Raw genomic sequence first — 27637 nt, 5'->3', positions numbered from 1 at the left:
TCTGGTTGTGAGAAGTGTGGTGTAAGAGCTAATATTAAAGTGTACATATATATAAAACTAGCTGTCTTACATACCTTACTTCGTAACTTTTATGAATGTTGGATCGGTCATCTCCCCTTCCCCTCCTTCCCTCACCCTCCTACCTGCACGGCATCCTCACCTCGCATACCAGGTCTCCTTGCTTCTAAGGAAGTTCCGCGTAACATGCAAGTCTTCAATAAGAAGTTTTTCTACTTAACATTCCAGTCCATCCTGTCTGTAAGAAGTTTCCCATCATCTGTAAGTTTCACTAAATATTCCAGTCCTTCTCTGTAAGAGGTTTTCCATCTTAATGCCAGTCCTTCCCGTCATAAAGGTTCACATCAACATGCCAACCTTATGTCGAGTTTTCACCTAAACATTCCAAGCCTTACCTCTTAGGAAGTTTCATTCCCATTCTCCCCAGCATGGAAACCACTTCACATGCCAGTTCTTCCTGCTACCAAGGAAATCTCTCTTCACAACCCGGTCATCCCAGGCCCTGAAGAAAATCTCACACCCATCGCTTTAGCCTCTATATTGGTTTTTCATTTCATAGTAGTGTCAACTTTTGATACCTTGCTCCAGTTATTGTAGTTCGAGTTGTTTGTCTTCAGTAGTGTTACATGTTTCATCAACTGTGAACGAGAATTAGATTACTACTAATTATAGCCTGTTAGCTTTGTACTATTTAAATAAATAATTCTTTGGTGTAACGTAGAAGTTTAGTGTTTCCAAACCCGTTTATTAGTGAGAAAGAAAATTAGGGTAGTGTATGTTAATGAAATATTACGACAGTAGCAGGAGTAGCGGGTGTGGAGTGTGGTGTCGGTCAGGATTGGTCGTGCCTCAATGGGCTTTACCGTGGGGCATTTTGGCTGACTCTGTATAAGGGAAGTAGCATGTCGGCTGTCTGGCAGGTTGGAGGATGAGCGGTGACGAGTGTACATGTGGTTGGTGGGGTGGGGGGAGGTGCGTGGAGGAGTTGATGTGGAGGGGTGGGGTGTGCAGCATGTGGTGTAGAGTATGTATTCTATAGGTGGCCATGCGAGGTGCACGAGATGTGTAACGGTACTGCGTGAGATGGCCTGCGTATGTTGGTGAATGAGCGGAGGTGTAAGTAGGAAGCGGTTTTCATTATTATTATTATTATTTTTTTTTTTTTTTGGGGGGGAAGCAACAGGAACAGAGAAACTGGTGAGGTGTGGTTCAGGATGGGTTGTCTCGTCCACTTCACCGGGTTTGACCTTGGTTGACCCTGTATGGAGAAAAGTGGCCCGTCAGCTATCGTCCAGGCCAGAGGATGAGGCGTGGTGGGTGGGCAAAAAGAGAAAGGTCTTCCCCTCCACGCTTTGGTGAGCACGCTGAGGAAAGTCGAAGCATCAGACTCATCAGTTCAGACTTTTACCGTTTGTAGACGTATATACAGTAAAAATGGTGTTTGATGGGGGGTAATTTTGATTCTTTGTGTACATGTGGTGGGATGTGTGTGTGTGTGTGTGTCTGTGTGTATGTGTGTGTTGGAAGGCGGTGTGTGGGGGGGAGGGGGATGCGTGGATGTGTCGGTGATGGGTATATGGATGTGTCGTTGTTAGTGGAGATGCATGAATGAGTGGAGATGGCAGGAGGAGAGGTGCATGGATGTAATGTAGAGAGGTGCGTTGAGGTATGAGGAAAGGTGTGTGGATGTGTCGAGGTGTGTGGACCAGGCAATGGTTATGCGCCTTTAAGTGCCGTGTTTGTTGTGTCTGGTGTGTCGGTCGCTCGCCCTGCACCAACTAAAGCACGTGTATATTCCCGTCACCCACTAAAATGCCTCTGCCACTCCTTATGTCATTTATAGTCACTGGGTTTATATGTGAGGTTGGGAGGTGTGTGGTAGAAAGGGAAGGGCTTTAGGTTAAGGTGCTCTCTCTCTTCCAGACGGCAGACGGTGGTGGCGGCGGTGTCTTGTATTGATTATCTAGACAGACACTATCAGGCGCACACGACCACCCGCACACACGCACATAAACACACGCACATAAACACACGCACATAAACACACACACACACACACACACACACACACACACACACACACACACACACACACACACACACACAAAGCCAAACGTGCTGCTGTATTTCGTTAACAGTACTGCCTGAGTAAACAAATGGATGGAAGGGGTCAGCAGCAAACCACGGTATAAAAATATGGTTAAATGTGTGTGACCTGGTGAGAAATAGGGTCAGTAACGTGATGCCCAGTTTTGCCTTCCTCCCCAGCACCTCACACGTCACCACCAGACTCATTCCCAGGGAGTGGCAGGAGCCCCGGGAGGTACAGTCTGGGACAAAAGTTCACCACCTGTTCCACTGCGTCTGCTTCACACTTAAGGGTCGTCTGTCACCTGCTTCACTGATGCATCATGTTTGATATCACATGTGAGCTGAGAGGTTTCCCAGGCCCCTCTCTGCTTTGGAATTTTAGCCAGGAGAGGAAAGTAAGAGGAAAATGATGCCGTGAAATGTCTTGCATGTATACCTCGGCTGTACGTAGCCTGCCTACACCAAACTTCATTCGTGAAAAGTCTACGTGTAACAATGTAATTTTTATTAAAACTTACATACTCCTTTATTGCTCCTTTACAATATAACTGTGGGTTAGGAAAATGGATGTTGTTCATCACCTTTTCATATCGAGAGGTCTCCTGCGAAGTTAAGTGTGATGGTAATCACATTATGAATGGAATAAGAAACGTGATGCTGTGAAGGGGTTAATCAGTTGAACCTGACCTTTAGCTCCCCCTGACTGCTCCATCATGTCACCATATCACGGAAGGGGGGCCGGGCAGGTGCGTGGCGAGGGTTCCCTGGCTGGAAATTGCTGTTCTGGGAGCCCAGCTGCTGCCGGGGACTGTAAATTGCAGGAATCATTCGTACGTCTCTCCGGCAAAACTAATCCTTTCATCTGGGACTTATGGACTTGGATGATTTCACTCCTGCTTTAAAATTGGGTTTGTTTTACAATTTTTCAGAAAGTTTTTTAGACAAAGCGATCAAGTTGTATGGATGAATTGTGCTTAGAACGGTACATGACCAGGCTATTGCAGCCTCCCCCCCCCCCTTATGTTTTAATCCAGCAAATTTGACTTGCATCGAGCCGTAAAGAAAAATGCTCACCAAAACTACAAATGGTTAGGCCTGTGGGTGAAGCCAGGATTCCAGGGGCTTGAGTGTTGCATTGAAGTTGTTTAGTTTCTTTTCGGTTCCATGGTAAAAGATGTGGTTTAGTTTTTAGTTACCTATATTTGACTTGGGTTGCTAATGGTAAATTGGTTTCGGTTTGGTTGCTATGGTGGTAAATTTGTTCATTCTCTTTTAGTTGGCGAAGGCGAAACGTTTACCAAGGAACCTTATATTTGCAAAGAGGGATGTTGCTGTAAGTAGCGAGTGTCGTTTGATTTTGTTGCTTCGTGTGTGAGGATACGTAACCTTCCTCAGAGTTTGTATCTTCGTCTGTGTTCGAACATTTCTTAGCGATATATTTTGTATACTACACCTTACAGTTCCTTTTGTTTTGGGTTGCTGGTATTGGCATAGATTGCTTAAGTAATTTACAAAAGATTTAACAGTATGATGTCTTACACTCCATTGATGCTAACGCCGGACAGTTTTGTTTTGGAGAAATTTTTACTAAGTAGTAGAGTTAGATAAGTCTTCAATAATCCCATCTACAAGAGTTTTCCCCTAAGATTTATAGTCATGTGGCGGTAGCAAGAGTAAAGTAAATGACGTATCGTATGGAAGGTTTAAAGCGTCATTCAAATTAACTGGCAGGCAAGAAGTGTATATAAGCATCATTATTTCGTGTAATCGGAAGATATATATTCTCTTCGTACGATATCCAAACTTTTAGAGCCTTAAGTGTTAGATTATAGCCCTCATCAGCCGTGTCACAGCAAGATGTAATCTTATGAGGTTTGATATATCCGTCTTTAACTCCATTGCAAGACGTCTCATAAGCTGAATAAACTCGAGTAGTGGTAGCAAGAGTAAAATTAAGATGCCCTCAAATTGAAGGTGTCACCTGAGAATGCGGCCCTCGGAGACTTATGTCCTTGGAGGTAATGGGGCGGATTATGGAAAGTATTGGAAACTTGCAGGATATGACCTTCGTCCACGGAGTCGAATTGTTGTTTGCTTGTATCTCTTCCACATGTTTACTGGGACTACCTCTGACAAGTAATTGAGTGCTTTTAATTACACTGGAGTAAATTGGTTAGTTAAACATTCAGGTTACTTGATTTTTTTTTAATCCGTCGGTTAAGTAATGTTAAGTCGTCAACAGCTAATGAAATTTGATAGCTGAGTTTCGGTAACTAAATAGATGAATTTAAATGTTGGCATAACAGAAATTCTCATTTAGTTATGGGTTTAGGAAAAATGAATTCTGTAAGGAAGAAATCCTTTCAAGTCGTGGAAGAAAATGCGGCGTGTTATATAAGCTCCGTTCGTAGAGACGGTAGGAGGAGGGAGCCGGGGGGCGTTGGTTTATATTGTTGTGGCATGTTTCTAGCTCTGCTTTAGCTCAGCCGGTGCTGGTGGCGATGGAAAGGGGCGAGTGTGTGGGTCTGGATGTAGACATCTATGAGTGTGAGTGTAATGTTCATGGGCAGGTGGGTGGTTGGGTGTAAATGTGGATGGGTGTGCATATGGGTGTGTAGTTATATTGTAGTAGGTATAGAGATGGTATTGGTGTGGAAAGGGTGTATTTGATTTGAAGGTGTGTATTTTAGGTATATTGAGTGACGTGTTTTATGGATGGTTGATGGGATGGTGTAGGATGGAGAAGGGTATGATGATAGGAGCGACTGGGGAAGGGTTGTCAGCAGGCTGGGGAAGAGGGAAGTGGTACAGGGACTAACTGAAGAGGTTTGGAGTGTGGGAGATTAGTTGTGGTGGGGTGGTGGTTATTAGTCCCTTCATTACGGTTACTTCATATTCTTGCTCTCCTTATGACCTTTCGAGTTACAAATGTGAAATATGTAGTCTGCACAAACACCTTCAGTACCAAAGATTTTTTGTTTGGATCATATCGTGTATAAGTAGCCAGAATATCGTAGAATACGGCAGGTCGTTGGATTGAAGGGGTAATAAATGCTTATGGTTGATTGCAAAATAGGTAATTGAATTCAAGGGTAATGAAATTGAAGTTAGGAATGATTAAAAACGATGCTTTTTTTTTTTTTTTTTTTTTTTTTTTTCCCCACTGAATATTATATCCCACACTACGATGACTTTTCACTTTACCGCCAGACGATTGTATTCAGTGTGTAGAGGACCTCCTGTAGTGAAGTCATTAAAGAAAGCTCTGTTCAACCCCGTTCAGTTCGATAAGACCCCTAATGTGTATTAAACGTTGTGCATGTAGAATGAAACAGATATCGTTGTAAAAGCTAATGGGCATAGTTAAGTGTGTGCAGATTGGTTTTGATGTGCGCAAGTAGTGTTGTGTTTGGGGGGGGGGTGGCGTGCGCGTGTAGTATGGTGGTGTGTGCAAGGTGTGGTATGACGGTGTTTGCAAAGTTTTTCTTAAGTGGCAAAAGGTGTGAAGGTGTGTGTGTGTGTTCGTGTGGTTTGGGTGTGAAACTTTTTATAAGGTGTATGTAGTTCTGCAAGTAACCTAGTATGAGTGTGCATGTTCATGTGGTCTTGAAGTGTGTGTAGGTGTATATGGATGCTGGGTGTGTGCGTATATGTGTAGTTGTGTGGACGAAGAGAAGTGGGGAAAACAGTTAACTTAAAGCTCTTCAGGAAACCCCTCCTATTCAGCGGGTTTTTCCGGCGTGCCTTGTGACGCCTGCCAAAGAGTGTTTTACTGTATAAAATTTGCTGGCGAGTTTAAAAGCCTTCTGTGATGCCTGTCTTCTTCATTCTTGATGCCATCATAGGTGGATCAGTTGACTGCATTGCTACGATGATTTTTTTTTTTTTTTTTTTTTCCCAGACGATTTTACTTAGCATAGGATAAGCATTTTGAATTAGGGGGGTTTGATACAGACTTCATTAACCCTTTTTTGACTATAGGTCCTTCATATAAATTAAATATGCTCTGGTTGTAACAAGAATGAGATGCACAATAGGTAATCGTAGTGGGGGAGTTAAGGAGACCCTAGATCATCCCTTGACTTTCGAAAGCCAACCTGTAGGTTGAAAGAATTCGAGACATGTTCTTGGACCGAAAATGTTAGTGATTCTCGCCTCAGTGTGTTGTCTGATAAATATCGTTCCAGGAGAGAGATTTTTGTTGAATATATTCCTTATATAAGACGTTTCGTGTATAAGTTGGTTTTTCAGATATTATTGAATATCTTGAGGCTTTTTTCTTTGGGTAACCTACAGCGATGATAATTGTTTTATTCTTGCTAATATCTTGAATTTCTCCTTTCATTAATGTAGAGTAGTTTGTAGCGCTAACCCATTTAATATTATATTACCATACCTACATATGTGCACTTAAGGTTCGATAAATCCTTCGTCAGCTGCGTAAGATAATCGTGTGGAACATTTGAATGATAACAGAAAATTGCACTGTGAATCTCGTTAGCAGAAAAAATGTATCAAGAATGAGAAGGTTTTGTCATACAGAAGAAAAAAATATATATTTACAATATAGCTGTTTTCCACTTTAGTATTGGTCACTGGTGAATAAATGGACGTGTGTTTCAAGTCCGGTTTTCAGTGCGTATCCCCGTGTGGTGTTGGCGAGGGAGGCCCGGGATTGTCATGGAAATTAGGCAGCCGGATTGATGTCGCCTGCTGCCCACAATTTGGTTAGTTTTATCCGCTGTGTAGTTTGGCAGGAGTTATTTCCCATCAGTCAGACGTAAGATCGTTCGTATCGTTTATAAAAGCTCCAACATGCGTAGATCTTTCATGACACCTCTTCCTCAGCGATATATTTTGCATTTTACGCTTTCATGGTTTTTATGTTTGCCAGTGACTAAACTGTTGAAACGAGTCATTTACATACAAGAACATTAACGTCATACAGTAGAATAGTAATGCTTAGTATGTTAAATAAATCGCTAAGGAAGAGTTGCTATAGAGTTCCCCCTGCCAGCAAGAATACTGCCCTAGAAATCATACTAAACCTGTTTCCCCAGATTTGTAAGTAGCAAAGTTAAAGAAGATTTACGGCCGGTTTTGGACATAATTTTGTGATCATTGAGGTATGGGATTTAACTTCCAACAATTTTTTTAAAATTAAATTTGTAATTTTCTGTATTTAAAATAAGGTATTGATAAAATTTCACAGTATGGATATAGGTATTGTTATGGCGGCTGCATTGGGCGTTGGAAACTGTTCAGGGATGTTGCGTTGGCAGGCTTGAACACTGTTTTTATAGTTGTTACGATCATCCATGGATGAACTCTGGTGGGAGATAGTTTCGAAGAGTACTGTCATGCTAATGGCATCCATCGATGTTGCCCATTTTGCCTTGCTTTCTTATGTAAATACTTACTGAAGTTTGTAAGTGTGGAGGCCGGCCTTGTGATACATTGCAGCTGGGACGTGAAGGTTGCGGTGGTGAAGGGTGGGTGGGTGTAAAAAGTAAGAAGGGAGAGGAACACGGAGAATATGGAAAGGAGGAAGAAGACAAGAGGAAAGGTAAAAGAATTGGGAATGGAAACCAGAAAGGGAAGGAAGAGAAGGATGATGATAATAAGGAAGATTGGTAAATAGGTGGTTATAGATAATGATGATCATAACAATAAGGGGAGGGGGGTAAACAAGAAAGGATGACGGGGTCTTGAAAAAAGGAGGATGGGAAAGAAAGAGGAGGAGAAAACGAGTGGGGGGAGGGGGCACTGGAAAGAAAAGTGGAATGGGACATGAGGAGGGAGAGATAAGAGAAAAAGAAATGAGCTGGAGAGTGTAGGAAAGGAGTAGACTATAGCAGAAATGAGGAAGAGGAGGGGAGAGGAAAGTGATGAGTTGAAACTGGAAAGGAATGTAAAAGGGAACATGAAAAAGGAAGGGAAAGATGAGAGAGTAGACAAAACGCCAAGGGATAGCAGAAAGAATCAATAGGGTTGTTTGAGGTATGCAGTAATTAGAAATGAAGTATGGAGGAAATAAATAAGGGAAGGCAGAATGTAGTAGAAAATGATTGAGGAGAGACTAAGGGAAATACCATTTTAAGGATGGGTTGAGAAGAGGAAAGACGGACAGTGTAATAAGAAAAGGATAGTGGATGAAATAAAGATGATGGAAAGTGAAGGAAGTCTGCTCGAGAAAATCGAATACTGCGTAGTGGGCAGGGAGGGAAGAAAGTGAAGAAAGGCTTGGGAAGGAATGGGTGTTACTAATAGAGGAACAGAAAGAGGCAAGCACTAGGAAATGGTTAATATTAAAGAAGGTTAAAGGAAAACTTAGTAAGAAAGATTAGTGTAAGCACGAGTCGGGAAGCCAGTAGAAACGGAACCAGTGGAAAAAGGGTGAGCAAGCACGCAACCCACCAACTTACAAAGTAGAAAGGAAATTTAAGAAAGCAAGCAGAAATAGGGAATAGCATGGAAGCAAGCAAATTTAAAGTCGAAAACAAGCAAAATAAAGGGATGAAACAAGCAAGTAAAATAAAAGAATGAAGAAGCAGGCTTGCAGGAAAACTAGAGAAAAGAACAAACGGAGAAATATATGAAAATGTAGGAAGGAAGGGGAGCAAAGAGGAAGGAAAGCAGGCAGCAGCAGGCAGGCAGGAAGGCGAGGGGAGGCAGGGTAGGTTGGGTGGAGAGTTAGTGAGTGAACGCGCAGGCCCCGTAACCACACCCTGAGAGGCGAGGGGAGGCGAGCCAGACAGCAGCAGCAGCGGTAGAGTGTGTGTAGGCAGTGTCTCCCCGGCCCTCGCACCAACTCCACCTCCACCTCCATCACCACCACCACGTCACCACCACACTGCCACGCCACCCATATCTTAGTGGTGAGGCTCTACTGTCGCTCACCACAACAACCACTACACAACACCCCGCCCCCAGAATGATAGTGATTTTTTGTTTGCACCGAGTGTCGCTACACACTTTTAAGAGTAAATATTCATTCTGAGGATTGTACTGTTGTGAGATGGAACACAGTACACATGTCACAATGTCATAAACTGTTAAATCACAAGTTATGCTACTGTCAGTCTGGTTACTGATAAAAGAAATGTCATTTGTGTTTGCCAAGGTCAGACCACGTGACTGACCGGCTCACGTTCTGTGGTACTCCAGTACAATCGATGCCAGCCTTTGTAGAGCCAGTGTCAGTTGAAGGTGTGTTCAGCGTTCACTCACAAATTACAGACCTCGCTTGCATCAGTTTTATTTTTTATTTTTTTTTTAATGTATTTTTTTTTTAAATAGCCACAGGGGTGTGGATCCAAGATTTGTCCCCATTGTGTAAATGTAATATGTTTGTGGCAGTAAGTTGCTGGTGCAGGCTGGGTGTCCTCCCCCTTAACTCGACACAATACAACGCACAACACGTCACGCCCTCAACCCCACTATCACATTACCCAGCCTCGCCTACACCTCTGGGACTGGCTACGTGACATGTAATCCTTCAGTCTCATAAGTGCCATATTATGTTACTGTGCTAAAGTCACAACGTCTGTTCATGTCAGCTACATGTCAAAACTAGAATTCATACAAGACATGGTGAAGGTGTATGCAAGCCCCTAATTTCTGACTGTCATTTGTGAATGTGAAGCTCGTGCTGAGTACATTTTTTTTTTTTCTCCATGGCTACTGAATGTGCTCTGCAACATAGCATGCAGGCAAACCACACTTAAAAATATAGGAGGTTTCCTGTTCCCGTAATTCCGTACACCGTCGATTTCTGCACCTAAATATTTTGAAGAACGTCGGTGGATTGAAGTGAAGGTCAAATGACCCGTAACTGAGTCTGAAGTTGGGGGCCTGCATTTATCTTCCGTTTTCAAAATACAGCCACCAGTTTCATATCTGCAGGAATTTTGGTTCTAAGGTGATAAGAGATAAACACGTTACTCCTTATCAGTTCTGGTTCCGACGAGATTTTTTGGTAAGAATGAGACCACCAGTTCTTAAATTTTGGATGTAAAATGAGAGCAGAGGTAAATAAGAATACGCCATTAATGCCAGTGCCAGCGAGGTGTTGGCTGTGAAAGTGAGGGTAATGCTGAACGGGATGAGGGTGTGATGTGCGGTACACTGTATATAGGGCGGTGGTGTCTGCCTTGAACATTAGTACACATATCCAGTGGACCCACCCACCTACCTACCAACACTCCCACCTTCCTCCCCAGCAAGGTGAACCAACAGCGTCAAGATGATCATCGGTCTGGTACGAGATTCTTTCCTCCGCTGCTTCTGTCAGACCTGCTCCGTCAACACCGCTCTACCAGGTCAGAAACGACGCCTATCCCCGCTCACTTACCTGAAATATGAGTGTTTATACTGAAATAACAGGCCGGTTTTGGAACTCTCAGATTATGGAAAAATCGGAAAGATTTTTGAAGATTACAGCATATATGTTTTGTAATAGAGAAGATCCTTGTGTAGTAGTATTTGAATATCCATTCAGAAATTTCCAGCCCGGGTTTCAGTTTCTGTTTAACGTTTTGTGTGTGAGCCGCGCCCACTTGGATGTGAGCAAGGGTGGTTCTCCCGTGTTTCTGTAATGCAGCATCGCCCATAGCAACGATCGATTGGGCAGCCGCATGTCGTTAAGGCCGGTGTTCCCCGTAGACCGCAGTCACTAATAGCCCATCCGGCGTTGATTCAGAGGCGGGATGCTGCAGTGCCTCTCGCAGTCACTTAGGTCAGGGTTCAGTGGCTTATTGCCGTCTGTGGCGAGATGGGGACTTGGCACGTTGTCTAACCTGACGAAGATACATATGTAATTAGGTGATTAGTAATTAGATGAATAGTAATAAAGGAGACTCGGTTCTACCCTGTGGCACTCGTCGAAAGTCGTGCAGCCAACACGTAGTATTAAAACAGTCTCTCAGTTCACATAGGTAAAAATAACTAACAGACTACTAGCCTATCCTGCGTTGATTGAAGTTGGGTATGGTGGAGTGGCTCTCGCAGTCACTTACTTCATGGTCGAGTGGATTATCGTTGGCGGCGGCTGAGAGGATTAATGACCCGGAAGCGTGTTGGGGGGCATAGCACGGGAATTGTAATTACACCACATACCGGTCTTCATTCCATAAAAACTACACTGGGGTCAGGTGGCAGAGATTTAATTTCTGACCTGTGAAGTTTATTTCATGTTTTTTACCCTGCGACGATTTTAGTCAATTTTGGAATGATCAGTAGTGAAGGGGTTGGTGAAGGCCAGATCTGTCCCCTCCAGTCCCGAGAAGTCACACTGAAGATAAAAGTCAGCAAGGAGCAAGGATATATTATGAAAATAAGTTACTGTAGTGAATAGGCTGTGTAAGTAGATGTTAGTGGTTGGGTTATAAGAATGTTTGTTATCCCTTCGATCAGATTGTCCTTCCCCCTCCCACTTTTTACTACCAGACGATAGGCCTAGGAGAGCCCCATAGCTGGTGAAGGATTTGACGTGTAAACTTTTTCAGGAAGTAGGTTTCCACTTGGAACGCTAGCGTACCAGTCCCGCCATACGTTCAGTATTTATTGGCTTAATTTACCTTTGTCGAAAGATTTTTTTTTTTTTTTTTTTTTTTTTTTTTTTTTTTTAATGTGAATGGGTAGTTTGGAGTAATAAAATTTTGCGGTGATGGAAGCAATTAAAATTTTGTTGTGGCGGGATTGTTGCCAGTGACATCGGTTTTTCTCTTTACGAGTATGGCGAGCCAGGGTTGACCTCTTCCTTCACCTTCCGACATTCCCCACCTCTTAAGTTTCTTCATAGCTTAAACTGAATATTATACTTGAAAATAACAGCACCGGGTATAAATGCTGTAATGAAAGCTCACAAATCCCCCCCCCCCCTTTTTTTAATGACCTTTTTCAGGCAATACAATACGGGATACGAGTAGTAAAATACGGATACCTGGAAAACACATGGATGGAGACGAAATTTGTGACTGAATTGGACACCAGTTGAACATATTCCGGGAAAAAAAAGTACTTTTAACACCAGTACATTACCTTAATTTTGTTTGATGCAACCTGACGATTTTATTCAGCTGTCATAGTGAATAGATTAAGTTAAGGTTCGGCGTCCGGAAAAGTCGGCTAAAATGAATTAAATCGTCCGATGGTAGGTGTTATTGTGTAGTCGTACTGAAGGGGTTAACATACTACGATAACGTATTACTTTATTCTTTCTACATCCAGACGATTTTATTAAACTTTTCAACGACCGTCAACTGTGAAAACTGTTGGTAACATGTCCATTTCCAAATAAATTATTGAATAAAACCTTCTGAAGATAGCTGGATGATAGAACACATCATCGTAGTGGAGAGTATTTGGAGTAGTCCGTATAACAGCGCAGTGTAATGACTGGATAGGAGAGTTCATTTTAATCAGCCACATTCTGGAGATGCAGCGGTGTTCTCTGCTGATTCACAGTTCCCTGTAGTGTTACGGAGTTTGAGAGTAATTTGTGGTTTGTGTGCATGCCTGCGCGCACTCGTATGTGATTGTATGTGTAAGGTGTGTACGTGAGCGAATGCACGTGTGTGTGTGTGTAAAATGTTAGGTGCACGTGTGCATGAGCGCGCGTTGTGTGTACATTTTGTGTAGGGTGTGCATGTGTGTTATTGTGAGTGTGGTTGTGTGTGTGTGTAGCGGGTTGTTTCACTCCATTAGTCACCTGTTAAGAGGTGGTGCGCCTCGTGTTGCAGTTTTTTAAGGGTCGACCAGCCCCTCTCCCCTCCTTCCCTCCCCCGTCCCGCCTTTAATACCATACAACACCTTTAGTCGCCATTGCTTACCTTATTTCCCAGTTGTGCACAGTAATTAGCTGCGCAATACGCAGGGGTTTGCTTTAAAGTTGACAAAACCGATAGTGGACAGTAAACGGCAGTATTGGTTTTGTTTTGTATTAATCCCGGAGTAGTTGATACAGTTCATATGTACATTATCTCGTAATCTTTGATATATAACATGAAATAAATAAAGCAAAGCCCCATATTTCGTCATGCGAAGTGTAGGGTCTGGAGGCTAAGGCACCACACTTAGAACTTTCAACAGTAGGTGACTGACCAACGCCCTTGATAGCAGCATGTTCAGTAAACCCTTCAGCCATCTCTTCGAAATTTGAACAGATGGGCACAGCACTTAATCGTCACCAAGCCTTCAGCGGATGCTTTAGAAAATTTAGCTTTCATATCTACCGTATTGGGAAGTAGGTGTAAGTTCATTGACGCCTTTAACATTGTGACGTATTTTAGTTTATTCATACTACAACCAGACCATTTTATTGTGTAAGAAAAACTTCGATTTAGAGGGAATACATACTTCATTAACCCTTTGACCAGTGGAGAGCTGGCATGAATAATAAGACTCGAGGTATAAAGAATAAATTACAGTGACGTCTTCGCGCTGAAAAGGTGAATATAACATTGAATTCCTTTGTAGCAGCTGATCTTCACCCTGGGCCCAGGTGTGTCGGGTGAAGGTGGAGGGCTGGGTGACACCACCTGGCTTGGTAATAATGGACTCCCCACCTTGGCCCCGAAGCTCTCCTCTTCAAGCTGCCCTCCACTACCGCCACCTTAAAGGATCATACGGGTGTGGTTGGCAGCTGGAGGGAGGCCGGTTCAAAGAGTGCCGGTGGGGTCATGGTCGGGGTTGGTGAGGGAGAAGGTTCTTTAGGCCTACAAGGTAGACAGGGGTTACAGTGGGCGTATAGTTTGAATTATCAGCGTTTAGTGGTGATCATATGAACCCCGTCTGTTTGAGATGATATGGCCGTAATATTGTTAGTGACTAGAATATAAGACTTCAGTTTAGGGGGTATTTGTAGCTCATTTAGAGCTAAACCGAAGAACGCCGTTTGGCGGTATCCAGGATTAATTAACGTCCTCTTACATTAAACTTGGTACTCGTGTACTTAGTTTCACATCTTTATTTTTCAAATTTTAGGTCTTGCTATCGATCGTATACTGTTTAGGTATGATGATTGTTCATCTCAGCTCATATACAACTTTCCTCGTTTTTCCTTTCTGTTCGTTTGGCTTACTTTCTGAGCCATTTACCTACCATTTACCTTTTCCCTCGGTGTAAGGTAGCGTGGTTAGGGTTGGCTGGTGTTGGGTAGCCGGCCAAGACGTGATCAGGAAACTACAAAAAGGATTTCCTAGTATATCAGCGCTCCACCTTCCCCTCCCTTCTCTCCTTGTCTTCTCCCTTCTTCACCTCTCCCTTCTCTCCTACCTTCCCAGCTCTCTTCCCTCCTCCCCTGCCCTGCATCCCCTCCCTCCTACATTTCTTCTCTCGCCATCCCTCCTTTTCCTCCTCCTCCCACCCGTTGTTACCAGTTTTCACTTCCTGTCCTCTTGTCCTATCTATCCTCGTCTCCCTTTCTCATGTTCCTCCACTCCTATCCTCTCCTAAAGGTGTTTATAGGCCTTAGTCGGAAGGCAAAACAGTTCTATCACCATATGTATTGTTACTTTTTTTTTTTTTTTTCCCAACCATCCACTCTGACCCCCCATTATCTGCTGTTCCCTTCTTATTGCATTCACCTGTGTTCATCTTTTGTTTCACATTTCCCCCTGCTTTTTACTTATATTCTTATTTCTGCTTCCCGTCCCTCGTTCTTCCTCCAGTATTTCTTCGTTTTCCTTTTTCCTTTTGTTATTCCTCCACATCTTATTCCCCTCCCTGCCGGGTCATCCTATGCCTTTCCCTTTTTCGCCTCGTTTCCTTCCTTCCTTGTCCTGCCTCCTGAGTCCTTCCTTTCTTCTTTCTTACGTTTTCCTCCACAGTTATCAGCCTCTTATCCCATTTCCTGTCTCCATCTTCCAAAGCTTGTCTCCCCTTTCCCTCTTAACCCATACTTTTCCCCTCATGTTGCTCTTACTTCTTAATCTATATTTCTTTTCTCTTTTGTCCCCCGTTTCGCTCTTCCGCCTCTTCCTCCCATTTTCTTCTATTGCCTTTTTTCCATTTGTTCTCACTAATTTATCTATCCGTTCCCCCCCCGCCTCTTCGTCCCATTTGCTTCTTCCCTCCCTCTCCTTACTCCCCTTTTCTCACTTCCTCTTCCTCTTGTCCTTCCATTTCTTGCCCTCTTGTATTACAAAACCCGTCTTCACCCCATTTACAGCGTACTTTTCCCTCGTTCCTGATCCATCAGCTTTATCTCTCCCTTCGATCCCTTCTCTCCTTTATCAAATTTTCTCACCACTTTCCAATCATCCCCTTCCCTGCCCCCTCTGGTCTTCCATGACCTGTCTCACTTTCTCACCCTTTTCGCCATACATATTCTCTTTGTTCCTGGTTTGTCCTCTTTAGTCTATCCTTCTTTTCGTTATCTCCTCATTTTCGTCAACTGTATTTCCAATGTCTCTTCCATATCTTTCAAAATTTGTCTCCTCGTGTTTGTCTCTCCCCAGTTTCGGCTTTACCCACTTGTTCTGATCACTTCCCATTTTTCCCTTCCTTGTCCACCTCCCTTTTCTTAAACAGCATGCCACCTTTTCGACCAGTTTGCGCCATTGTACTCTCTTTAAAACTGGTTCCTAGTCCTTTCTCCTAATCTTCATCCTTATCCCACTGTTATTCTTTCTCCTTTCCCTTCCGTCCTCTTTCCCTGATGTGTGTAATCCCGTTACTTTCCTCTTGTTTCTATTTAATGTCTTGTCGATCCTCAGTACTTTTTAACCCTTCTCCCCTTCGGCAGTTAATTTTCCTTCTCCCTTTCCTCTTTTTCTTTTCTTGTTTTTTTCCGTCGTTCTCTCATTTCCCTCTTCAGCTCATGAATCTTCCGTCTGCCATTTAATTGGTCTTTGTGTTATTCTGCCACCTTATCCCCTTCATCCCCCGCTTTCCTCCTTTAAGCCCCACTCAGTCTTCCACTCGCCATTTCTCCCCATTTTTACTACCTTACCTTCTATCCCCCCTCTCCCTCCCCTTTTTAGCCACCCTCAATCTCCCTTCATCTCCCCTTCTCCCCTTTTATGCCATAATTTTCCCCTCACCAGCTATTACCATCAAGACGTTGGCCCACCGATATAAGCTGGAATGGCCCTCTTACACTCCCCTCTCCTGCTGGTGTGTTATTTTGTTCCAGCATGCAGTAGTCTGTTTCTTGTTGATGTTCTTGGTGTATTTATTTTATTTTATTTCAGCATGCGATAGTCTCCACCTTCGTGTAGGCTTTTTGGGTGTAGATGTTTAGTTCCTTTTCAGTCCAGATAAGTTGTTCTGTTCACTCGATATGTACCACATATTTCTTGAAGCTTTGGGGACACTTTTCGTAGTGTGTGTGTTTGTGTGTGTGTGTGTGGGGGGGCTATAATGAATGTTTGTGATCCCGTCACTGGCAGAGCGTTCCCCAAGATAAATCTGATTGTCTGGAGGCAAGAATAAAATGTCATGGGAGTGAAGGAACATCCCCCTTAGGGGGGATTTTCGTGACATGTTGTCGATCATACTTTATTTCGCATGCTACAGACGAATGATGGTGTTGATCATACTTTATTTCGCATACTACAGACGAATGATTGACATCACACTTCGATGTTTTATTTCGCGTACTCCTGACGAATTTATTATTTGCAGCCGTACGCAGTTCAGCAGGTTAAAAATAACTAGTCTGCAGTGGTAGGACGTTGGTATTTTACTAAATTACCACTTATTTTATTTGAGAAATCCTAGTCCATTAGTAGCAGTAGTCATCGTAGAGAAAGGTTTACCAGCCCCCCCCCCACACACACACATTTTTTATTTTATAGTTTTGTCTTAACTTGCTATCTGTTCTTTTCTTATCTCGTATCAATAGGTATTATTAATACAACCATGTTTTGCGGAAGTCTGTCCATAACCTGTATGTTCGCTAGTGTTATTGTTGTTACTACTACTGCAGTACTACAACTACTACTACTTCACGCAGTTTGCATACATGGCCATTGTTATTATTGTTGTTTTTATTATTATTATTATTACTGACTGCTTCATACAATGTTTGTATACTTGGTCTTCCCCCACCTCATGTGTTTATCCTAGTGGAAGAGTAAGATGGAGATGATTCTGCAGGAGGTTGTGCCGTAGAAAGATGTCTGGAATTAGCAAGAATAAAATGAGTCTAGGTGAAAACGTTTGCAGTTTTGACCAGTGGGTGTGTCAGCTGAAGAAAACGTCAGCGGGAGTGAAATACAGACTTAACTTCTCGGTCAGGTTCTTGTTAGGTGGCTTATTCTGTATGCTGCGTTTAGCTTTGGGACCTGAGCAGAGTATGGTGACGTTAGCTAAATAAAAATATAAAGTTCGTGTTTTGCAGATACGTGGCAAGCGCTTAAGAAAAAGGAGGGTTCACTGCCTTTAATTCTTTTGACTTTGTGACGTGTGTACTTCATTGGCACGTTTGTGTGTGTGTGTGTGTGTGTGTGTGTGTGTGTGTGTGTGTGTGTGTGTGGAGGGGGGGAAAAGGAGCGAGAAAGGGGGTTGGGGGCCTGAATGATGTGGTGTCGCGTTTATAAGAGATTGATTCCAATGAATACTGAATGAGGCTCGGTTAGTCAATATCCCATTTTGACCGAGGTGTCTTGTGGTGGTGTCAAGTGGGGCGGGGGAGCCTCTTGGTCGCTCATACTGGTAATGGTAATTGTGAACCCTTTGCGGTGGTGAGTGTGAGGGGAATATAGTAGCTCGTCGTATGGTGATGTGGGTAGTTTTTCGTACGCGGGTAAAACTGTTAATAGTTATTATTTGTTTTTTAGGCGCATTTTTTTTTTTTTTTTTTTTTTCATAGTAAAATTACCTAGCTCGAATAGAAATGCACAGTAGGTAATTATCGGAGCTGCAACTGACTCTACACTGATTGACAGGCTAGATGGTTTCTTGCACACCAGGAAACTATTTATTACGCTGGGTGGTAACCATACAACCGGATTATGGCGCCTGGTGGTTTAGTGGGTAATTGAGGCACTCCATTCGGATTGAGACTAGGTTCATATCCAAGGGGTGGTTGGGGCTTATTGCTCACGTAATGCCACACAGGGATGAGTGAAGCTGGTCACTCTCATCATAAATATCAGGACCAACTTGCTGAGCCCCGGACTCCTACGCTTCTCATGGGGCAACATAGGATTGGATGATGGACAATTGCTAGAAGTTCTGTCGTTATCCATTGCTTGTCAACGAGGGATTACTAATTGTAAGTAAGGTTTGTTTAATTAAAGAAAAATTGTTGTCCCAAATGTAACGTGAGATGTACAGGTTTATGAATTTTGTGCCGTTCATGCATTTCATCACTCTAATCCTTTGGTATAGTGGTTATACTTCTGGACAACTGCAGTAGAGCTCTCATTAACAAATCCTGAAAATTTTGTCAGGGATATTCCTTCATAATATTTTAATTCATATATGACCCCAGAATCTTGCGCAAATAAAATTCCTTTCTAAACTTAGGTTTGTTGACGTAGGTGGTGGGATCCTACTGAGGGCAATAGGACAATTCGGATCCGGAACTCATTCGGTTGGTGCGGTAAGGTTAAATCAAGTTAGGGCAGGTTGTTGTGTTTAGTTAGGCTGTCAGGTCAGGTCAGATTAGGTCATTAAGTTAGATAAGTAGGGACGAACGAATGCAAACTGACTTTGGAGCAGACTCGGCCTAAGTCTTACTTGGCGGGTGGACACATACCGCGGCTTGCGTGTAAAATGGATGAGATTTAATAGTTGACATCTTCAAAACTACGCATTTCCGCAACTTTCAAATAGTTTGAGCATTAAAAAAAAAAAAAAAAAAAATGCATTGGCGCTCTCCTGTACTTTGACCCTGGTTTTATAGATGGGATTTGTAATTAATTGGCCACACTCGTCGCTAGAGTGGTCATTTCATTGTTAATAAAATCAAGCTTGTTCGAAGGATTTCGTAACTATAATGGCTGTTATTGGATATTTAACTTTTTCTCGTCTGTAAATGGAGAGCCAATGCTTTACGACGAGGTACGAGTATATTGTATGTCGTACACAGAAGTTAGTATTCAGTTGAAGACCTCAGTCGGTCTGAAATCGCCTGACCAAGGCCAGATTTTAATAGAAAAGGCGACTTGTGACACTTTGAGGGTGTGGGTGCTTAATGATGTTGTATGATAGAAAAATGTAAGGGTGTTATCGTACAGAATGGGTTAATGTTTACCGGTTTTCCCGCTGTATAGTTGTCGGGGGTATTGATATTGTGTGGCACGGGAGCGGTGTGGTCATTGGCTGGCGAGAAAGGTGGGGAGAGGGGAGTGTGTTGTGGTGGTGGTGGGCAAGATGAGTCACTTGGCCCACCCTAGCCTAGTGTATTGATCAGCCGAAATGCGGAGCCAGGTGAAGTGGTCCTCCTGGCGCCGTCTGTCTCACCTGGCGCCCTCACCCCCTGACCCCCCCCACCACTCAAACACTCAGGAACACACATGCAAATGCATACCGAATATTATTTGTAAATATCATTCGACGTTGCAGGGTAAGGGGATTGTTTTTGCAGTTTGCCGCCACGCAGTGTCAAATAGTTCATGAAGCCTGTGACAGAATTTTAATGCAGGCTTACCTGTGTTTGTTTTACTTATTCAGCACAAAGACATTAGTGATTTTATGAAGTTCAAAAGGATTTTTAGAATCGGGAAGTTTAGATACAGATTTCATGATTAGGAGACACTCCCAAACAAAACCTTTACGTCTTATTTGAGTATTGGTTGGAAACTAAAAACCCGTCGAATTAACTTTATATTATAAGACTCATTTTTTTTTCCCCTCTGAAACAGCAACCAGGCAAACCATCGATGCTTTATATATGTAATCACATTATTAATTTACTAAATGTTTGTCCATGATGGTGGTTGGCACTGAATCGTAATTGATATGGGCGAGTAAAATTAGCCATTCTGTTCATATTGGTCATTTTGACAGCATTACGCCGCCATTGGTCGTGATTGGTGGTATTGTGGGTGTTGTGGTAAATACGGACTTGCTGATTGTATTGCCAGATGGTGGAGGGAGGGGGAGACATCGAGTAGAGAAAGATGAAGAAAACAGTAGGGAGAGGGGAAGAGGTTGAAGACAGGAGGAACAGTAGGAGGAGAAGAGAGGCAAGAAGGGAAGAGTAGTAGGGAGAAGAGGAAGGGTAGATTTGGGAAGAGGAAGGAAGGAGTGTAGTGCAAGTGAAGAAAGGGAAGTAGAGTTAGATAGCGTATCAAAGCGAGATGAAAATGGGGGGAGGAGGGGAAGTCAGGTGTAATATGAAATTAGAGGTAAGTGCGAGAGACAATTTACAGGAGTGTATTAGGGTGAAGTAGAGGTGTGGGTGTGGGACGGTGAACATGCAATTTTATAATGTTAAGGGAGATTATAAACAGGTTTTGCTGTGGGTGTAAGGAGACTTGTGGTGTGGGTATTATTGTAGGTAAAGTTGTGTGTGAAGGGGGGGGGGGGTTGCGGATGAGTGCGGGTTGTATTGCGGGTATGAAAACGCGTGCGAGTATTGTTGCAGGTGTACTAGGATAAATTAATGCTGAGATTTGGGCTTGTGGTCTATATGAATGGTTGTGTCGCCGGTGGGGGAAGTTATAACTTTAAGTTAGGACTGTTTGAGGGGCATTGAGGGTTGGGTATTGTGGGTGTAAAGGCATTAGGAATTGGTTTTTTGATGTAAGCGTTGCATGCTTTTAAAATGAAACCAAAGATGTGGGTGTAGGGTGATGTCTGATTTTCATATTGTCATTTTGAGGACGGGGGGGTTCTTAAGACGGTGGCAGGAATAGGGAGGCCGGGTTAAATGACTTGTATTGTTAGAGGGGGAAGGGAGAGGGGCAGGTATGGGAGGAGAGGTGGTGTTACAGTCAAGTTAGAGGTATGTTTAACAGGTGTAAAGGAAAGTTGACGTAGGTGTAAGGGAGAGGTTCAGGTATAATGTTAAAGGTATAATTATAGGTTAGAGGTGCATATGAGATGAGATACGATATTGCATGGCTGGCTGGGGGTTATGTCATGAAAGCGCGACGCCCTGGTGCCTCCGTATCGACCGCACAAGACGACGGGGAGGGGGAGAGAGTATTTACCTGCTGGCCGGCTCTCCTCAAAATATCCCCTCCCAACACCAACCCCTTCTCCCACCCCGCTCTTCCTTTTGTATGTTTACGTCCTTACTGTTGACGTCGTGCCCTTTATGTTTGGTCATGTTTTTCTGTGTTACTCCCTTTTGCCTTATTCGCTTTTAGTATTGTTTGAATTAACTTATCCATATCTAGCCTTGTCATTCAGCGGTGTCCCCAGTATTCATTCTTCTCTATGGTCCTTTTTCTCTCTCAGGTCTTCTTTATTTACTCTTCACAGTCAGCTGTATCTCCATTCGTTCTTCCCTGTACTGTCCTTTCACTCTCACACCTGGTCTTTTTCCTCTATCTGGTTCGAGTTTGTCCCATTGTCTCCTTTCGCTTCATCGCCCTCTTTTTATTTTCAGCTTCCCCTCCCTTTAGTCTTATGTATCCCATTCCGGACTTGCTCTCCTAATTGTTTGAAACGTTCTCAGCGGTTGGTGTATTCGACTATTTTATTCTGGTTAACGGAAAAGATTGTTCAGCTTGTAATTCCTAGTAACAGTTGCACTTCGAAAACTTTACACTTCTCTTTTCTTTCAAGTCGGCTCCCGTGACATTTAATATTTTCATTTTTTCCCCATTTTTACTTCCGCCAACGGAGTTGGAGGAGGTTATGTATTCACCTGTGTTCGTTTTTGTCCACACGATATCTCAGAAGTTCTCAGTGAAATTTTGTGGAAGGGTGGGCCATGGACCAAGAAGGAATTGATTAAATATTTGGGGGGATCCGGATCCTACAATGACATTGACGGAGGTATGCGCTTTGTGAGTGCATTCTAGTATCATACTGCATTCCCATCTAGGGTACTCATTTTTCATCCACTTCATTTTCCTTTTGCCTCTGGTCACTCCACTTTTCCTCACCTTCCCTTTCAATTTCCCTCTCCCCTTCCCACGAATTTGGTGTACACACATCCATTGAATTCCATTTACTCGCCACATTTGCATTTCTCTTTCCATTTTCTCTATTCCGTCAACTGCTTGCTCTTCCTCGTTTCTGTTTGGTGTATAGATTTTGTCCGCTACCGGTATATATAAATTGTCCACTAGACCCAGTGTTTTACCTTATCTCCATTCTCATTTTTCGCGTTCCCCTCAGTCACTCCCTCCTCCTCTCCCCTTCAGGTGTGTGTGTGTGTGAATAATATACCGTGTGTGTGTGTGTGTGTGTGAATAATATACCGTGTGTGTGTGTGTGTGTGTGTGTGTGTGTGTGTGTGTGTGTGTGAATAATATACCGTGTGTGTGTGTGTGTGTATATATATATATATATATATATATATATATATATATATATATATATATATATCGCGTATTTCCATTTTGTCCCTATTTTCTCGTCCCACTTCACTTTCCATTCCTCCTTTCTGTATGGTTTATGTAACTTCTTCCTTTTTTTTTTTTTTTTCTCACGTACCGTCCGTCCTTTCATTATGGTGAACGCACTTCGTTTTTCTTTTTTCCCCCCCGGCTCATTTCTTCATTGCATTTTTTTCCACCCATCATTTATTTCCTCCCTTTTTCTATTGTAATTCTAACCATTTCTTCTTTGTTTTTCCCTTCTTTACAAACTCATTTTTCATTTAATTTTCTTTGCAGCACTTCTCGTAATTCACAATGAGGGTTCTTCCGTAGGCTGAATGAACGAATGTGTTGAAAGTGAAGATTGAAATTAAGTTGTGATTGCGGTGAAGAGGAGACTGTTAAACTCTTACATCAGGTTTCCTTAGAGCTGAATAAAAGTATAACTATAAAGGTAATCGTGGTGCAGAAGGGCAATACCGGTACCTCCCTTTCCTACCTCGTTAATTAGTACTGTTGTCCTCTGTAGCGCTTTCTTTCTTTAGGGTGTTTTCTCGGCAAGATATTTTCCTTTGCGAACTTTTTTTTTTCTTTTCCTGTAGATTCTGGTGCAGTACTTTCTATTTTCATTCCTTACTGTTCTTTCCTCTTTTGGATCTCATTTCCTCTTCCTTAGTGTTACCTTCACATTTTCCCCCATCCCTTGCTTCTCTCCTCTCCCCTTTGGTCCCTCTCTCCTCGTCTCCCCATAACCTATTACTCTTCCTTCCCCCTTTTTCCCCTTCCATCCTTTCGACCCATCTTCATGCATTCTTTTGTTCCACCTTCTTCCCGTCCATCTGCTCCATCTCAGATTACCGACTCTCCCTCTATCCTATTTTCATTTGCACAATTTTCATTATTGCTTTAGATTCAGATTCTCACATTCCATTGTTCCCCTTCTTTCCTTCCGCCGCCCCTTCTTCCCTCTTTGTTTTCATTCGTCCCTTCCCCTCCCTTTTCGTTTTTTTTTTCCTCCTCTCCCCTCCCTTTCCTTTTTTTCTTTTTATTCCTCCCCTCCCTTTCCTTTTTTCTTTTTATTCCTTTTTTCTTTTCCTTTCCCTGTTGTCTTTCCTCATTCTTTCCTCTTTTCTCCTCTGTTCTCTTTTTATTCTTTTCTCTGCTCATCTCTTCTGTCATCTCGTCCCGTTCCATCCCCGCTTCCTACCCTCACTCTTGTCATTTCTTCCTTGATCCTTAAATACACGTCCTTCAACCCCCTCTCTCTTCCATCCTGTTCCCTCTCCCTTTCCCTTTGCCACTTTTTACTGTTCCGTCTCCTGTCTTTGTCTTCTTTGCCTCCCCTCACCTCGTCACCTCTTGCCCTCATTTCATCTTCCCTCCCCACGACATTCCCTGCTTCCTCATCCTCCCACTTACCCTCATTCCCTCCCCTCACTTTTCCTCGTCAGCTCCCCTTCTCTCCGTCACATTCTCACCACCATTCCTATCCTCTTCGTTTTCTCTCCCCATCCCCTACTGTGCTCTCTCCTTCACCTTCACTCCCCATTCCTTCTCTCCCCGTCCCCTACTCTGCTCTCTCCGTCACCTTCACTCCCCATTCCTTCTCTCCCCGTCTCCTCTCCCCACACCCCTCTACTCTTTCTCAGTCACATTCACCTCCCTTTCCTTCTCTTCGTCTCCTCTCCCCACCCCCCTACTCTACCCTTTCCGTCACCATCGCTACCCTTTCCTCCCCTCCCCGTCTCCTCTTCCCTCCTCCCTAGACTCTGCCGTCAGCGGTAATTGGCGTCCCTCTACCGGTGACTCAGGGCGAGTGTTCCGTGTGAGTGAATTGTTTGGTGCCTGCTTGACTGGCGCCACCGCTGAGTCACCAGGCACCACCAGCATAGAGCTGTCTGATTGTCTCTCTCTCTCAAGCGGGATTTTGCTTTCTCTCTCTCTCTCTCTCTCCTGCGGGTTTTTGTTTTCTTTGTCTCCATCTGTATCTTATCTATATATGTGTCCTTTCTTCCTTGTTGTGTCGGTCACTGGCTCATCCCAGAATTTGTTTGGTTATTTGTTTTTGTTGTCTGTGTCACACCCAAGGTACCGTATCAGGAGCGCAATGTTGACTCCTCCATTTTAGTCTGAGAAACTCTAGTTTTGTCAAGGAATATCTTTGCGAGTGTATAATTATCTGAACTTTTTCAAAACGTATCGTGGGAATACTAATTAACAGAAGCGTTGAGATATGTATTTAGCGAGTCATTTAATGGCAGAACATTTAGACCGAACCCGTAAAATTAATTAGCCAGCTGGAGCCTCTTTTTAAAGAAGCAAATTTGACGAACGTTAGGCTCGAAATTATGTAGTTGCATAAAACATTGCAACTATTTATGGAACAACAACTGGACTATTTCATTTAATATTTCGAACTGAATAGTGCCGATATCGAGAATACTATTAAGGGACGGGAATCCTCTGTCAAGTTATTTGGAAATGGTGTTTAGAATTTAAAAAAAAATCCCCTAAAGTATTAGTGTTGCCCCTGTACCCGCGTTGGTCATTTGAAATTGAAATTCTCTGTAGTAAAGTTGGATAGCAATAAGCTTCACTTCTTTCTTTATATGAGAGCGGTTTCACTATTAACCTGTATTGAGCGGCTCAGATTACCAAATGCATTACAGTATTTTCTCACGGTATGTAGAAATAGAACCTAAGCTCAGCGGATTGTTGTTGAAGTATTAAAGATATGGAGGAGGGGGGGGGATAAGTTAGTATTATCTGTATGTATGTATCTATCTATCTACCTATCTATTATTATCGGAAAGAGGGAGCCATTAGACTTTACTGTCCTTTCCAAAAATACATCAGACAGTAGGCTAAATAGTGATCTTAGGCAGGAGGAAATGACTGAGGATGACTAATGCACGGTTAACCAGCTGTGTAGTGAGTCAACACTAGTTTACTTTATACTGTAGACTTCCAGAGAAGATTGAGTAGGTGCGGACGGAATACAGGAACAGAATAAAGCTGTAATGACACTTGTTAGGAATGTCAAGGATGAAAGTTATTAATTCCTTCTCTGATGTACCGGTATATTTCATTGAATCTTTTGTGCAGACAGGTTTAGTTTTAAACGTTATTTGTAATGAGTGGTAAAAAAAAAGAAAAAAAAAAAAATCCAGCCCGTTCTATGTAAAATAAAGTTCGGTGAAGGGGTTAATAGGTGGTTAAGGGGAAAAAATCCATAAAGAAAGCTGTATAAAACTAGGTAAAGCGTTGTTTGTAACGTAGAGGCCAAATACCAGTGAGGCAGCCAGCCATCTCCAGCAGCCGCGTCACGCACCAGCTGGCCTCCCTCGCACACTCCTTGCACTCCCACCCCAGCTAACTGTCACTCCGACCTGACAATTACCGCACAGGCCCTTTATTAGACCCACCCGCCACCTTACATCAGGTCCAAACACAGGTCAAGTCAACAAAAATGGCTGTCTGGTGGGTCCCTCCACTGTAATGATAACAGATAACCAGGCTTCCTCCTTAACTTCCCCTTCCAAATGTTTCAACCAGTTAATTAGTTCATAATTTCAGGTCCATTTTTTTACAAGAAGTTAAAATTGAATTAAGTGCCTCTCCTGGAAGGTATCTGCGAGGCTTAACAAGTAATTTGTATTTTTCTTCCAAGCTTAATCTCTGCGTTTTCAGCCAGAGTTACCCTTCGTCACGAGAGATCTCCATATAGAACTTGTCTGACGATAGAAAGCATGAAATGACGTACTAAATGTGTTTTAGATAGAATTTTTCAATTGACGAGAGGCTTCTAAGATGTATACAGTATAATTAAATGATGTTGGTAATATTAAAATAATCCTACTGAAGGGGTTAACTGATTTCCAGTTGGAAATATTGGCTTTTGCGGGTTATATATTAGGCATTGTGGAGAGATGGAGCCGGTATGGACGTATAGAAGGTATATGAATTAATGCCAGTCGGCTGTACGAGTGTCATTAAGGAAGATAGGTTATGATATATCCCTGTCTTGCCCAAGAATACGGCTCGCGGTAGTTTATTAACTTTAAGCCACCAATTGTACTGCTGAGGTGGAAACACTTTGGCCGGGATGGGCTGGGGGAGAAGAGTGCTGGAACAATATTTGGGGAGGCCGAGCGATGGGTGGAGAACAGCTGACCACACCTCACTGGTTATATTCGTATCATTGTCTTCCATGCCGGTTTATAGTGCCATTGCCTCTCGTAAGTTTATATTGGAGGTAAATAAGTTGTTTTTATAGTTCTTTCTTGATTACGTTACTGTCCTTATTCTTAGCAGTGAGTCATTGAGGGTGTCTTCGCTGTGGGACGGTATTTGGTGAACCCTAGTGAAGTAAAAGGGACACTGGCTTCGCACACCCTCCCCGCTTTAGTTGCATTATCGTGGCTTCATATTAGTTCATATTGGCTGTACTGAAGTTGTTTGTACTATTGCACCTTCAGTTTGCATTCTTGCCTAGCAGTTTATTTTTTAGTCTGCGTGTAATTTTATCATTGCTGGGTCGTCAAGCTTTGTTATCGTTCCCACTGCAGGTTTGTTTTTTCTGACAAGTTTACGGTATCGATCAGTCAACATGCAGTTAGTTATTCCTCTCTCCCTTTACAGCTTATATTGTAGGTACCGATATCTTAACAAATTCAATCCAGTGACGTTTTTATTCTTGATGTTCAGTTTTGAGAACCCAGATACTGAAGGGGGTAATGAACTGTAGCCGACCTCTCCAGCTGGAATTCTCCAGAGCTAAATAAACTCACCTAAAGATACCAAAAATAAAACGAAAAATGCGCCATCGGATTAAAGAGTTAAGCAGTTGACATGATCGCTCCCCCTCTTGGAGTGATGGGGCCAATATGGATGTGTGGGGTGGGGCGGGGTGGGATGGGACAATATTTGCTGAGCCACGGGGAAGAGAGGGAACCCCGCCTCTTCCCACTACACCACACCCTCCCTACTCTTGCCGTATTATCATGGTCACTTTACTAATTTATATTGGCATTTTTTAAGGTTGTCAAGGATCCCCCTCATTTAATCAGTTTTATCGT

At 43.0% G+C, this 27637-nt stretch overlaps 1 protein-coding gene across 4 annotated transcripts in view; it reads left to right on the top strand.

Annotated features, from left to right (window-relative positions):
• stai (stathmin) overlaps positions 1-27637 on the top strand; it is a 95630-nt gene that overhangs the window by 23355 nt on the left and 44638 nt on the right. For 2 of the 4 annotated variants that reach the window (XM_080272395.1, XM_080272394.1), the window contains exons 1-2: positions 8868-8987; positions 10332-10430. The exons of the other annotated variants lie outside the window; for them this stretch is intronic. In XM_080272395.1, coding sequence (XP_080128521.1) covers positions 10355-10430 — 76 coding nt within the window. In that variant the 5' untranslated portion in view covers positions 8868-8987; positions 10332-10354. Of the gene's footprint in view, positions 1-8867; positions 8988-10331; positions 10431-27637 lie in introns of those variants that run through there. 4 annotated transcript variants of the gene reach the window in all.

Source organism: Coenobita brevimanus, chromosome 50 (assembly GCF_032717465.1).
Source record: "Coenobita brevimanus isolate Jiangsu-jjx chromosome 50, ASM3271746v2, whole genome shotgun sequence".
Classification (NCBI taxonomy): domain Eukaryota; kingdom Metazoa; phylum Arthropoda; class Malacostraca; order Decapoda; family Coenobitidae; genus Coenobita; species Coenobita brevimanus.
The sequence above is the reverse complement of the archived record's forward strand: the minus strand, read 5'-3'. Positions and strand labels throughout refer to the sequence as shown.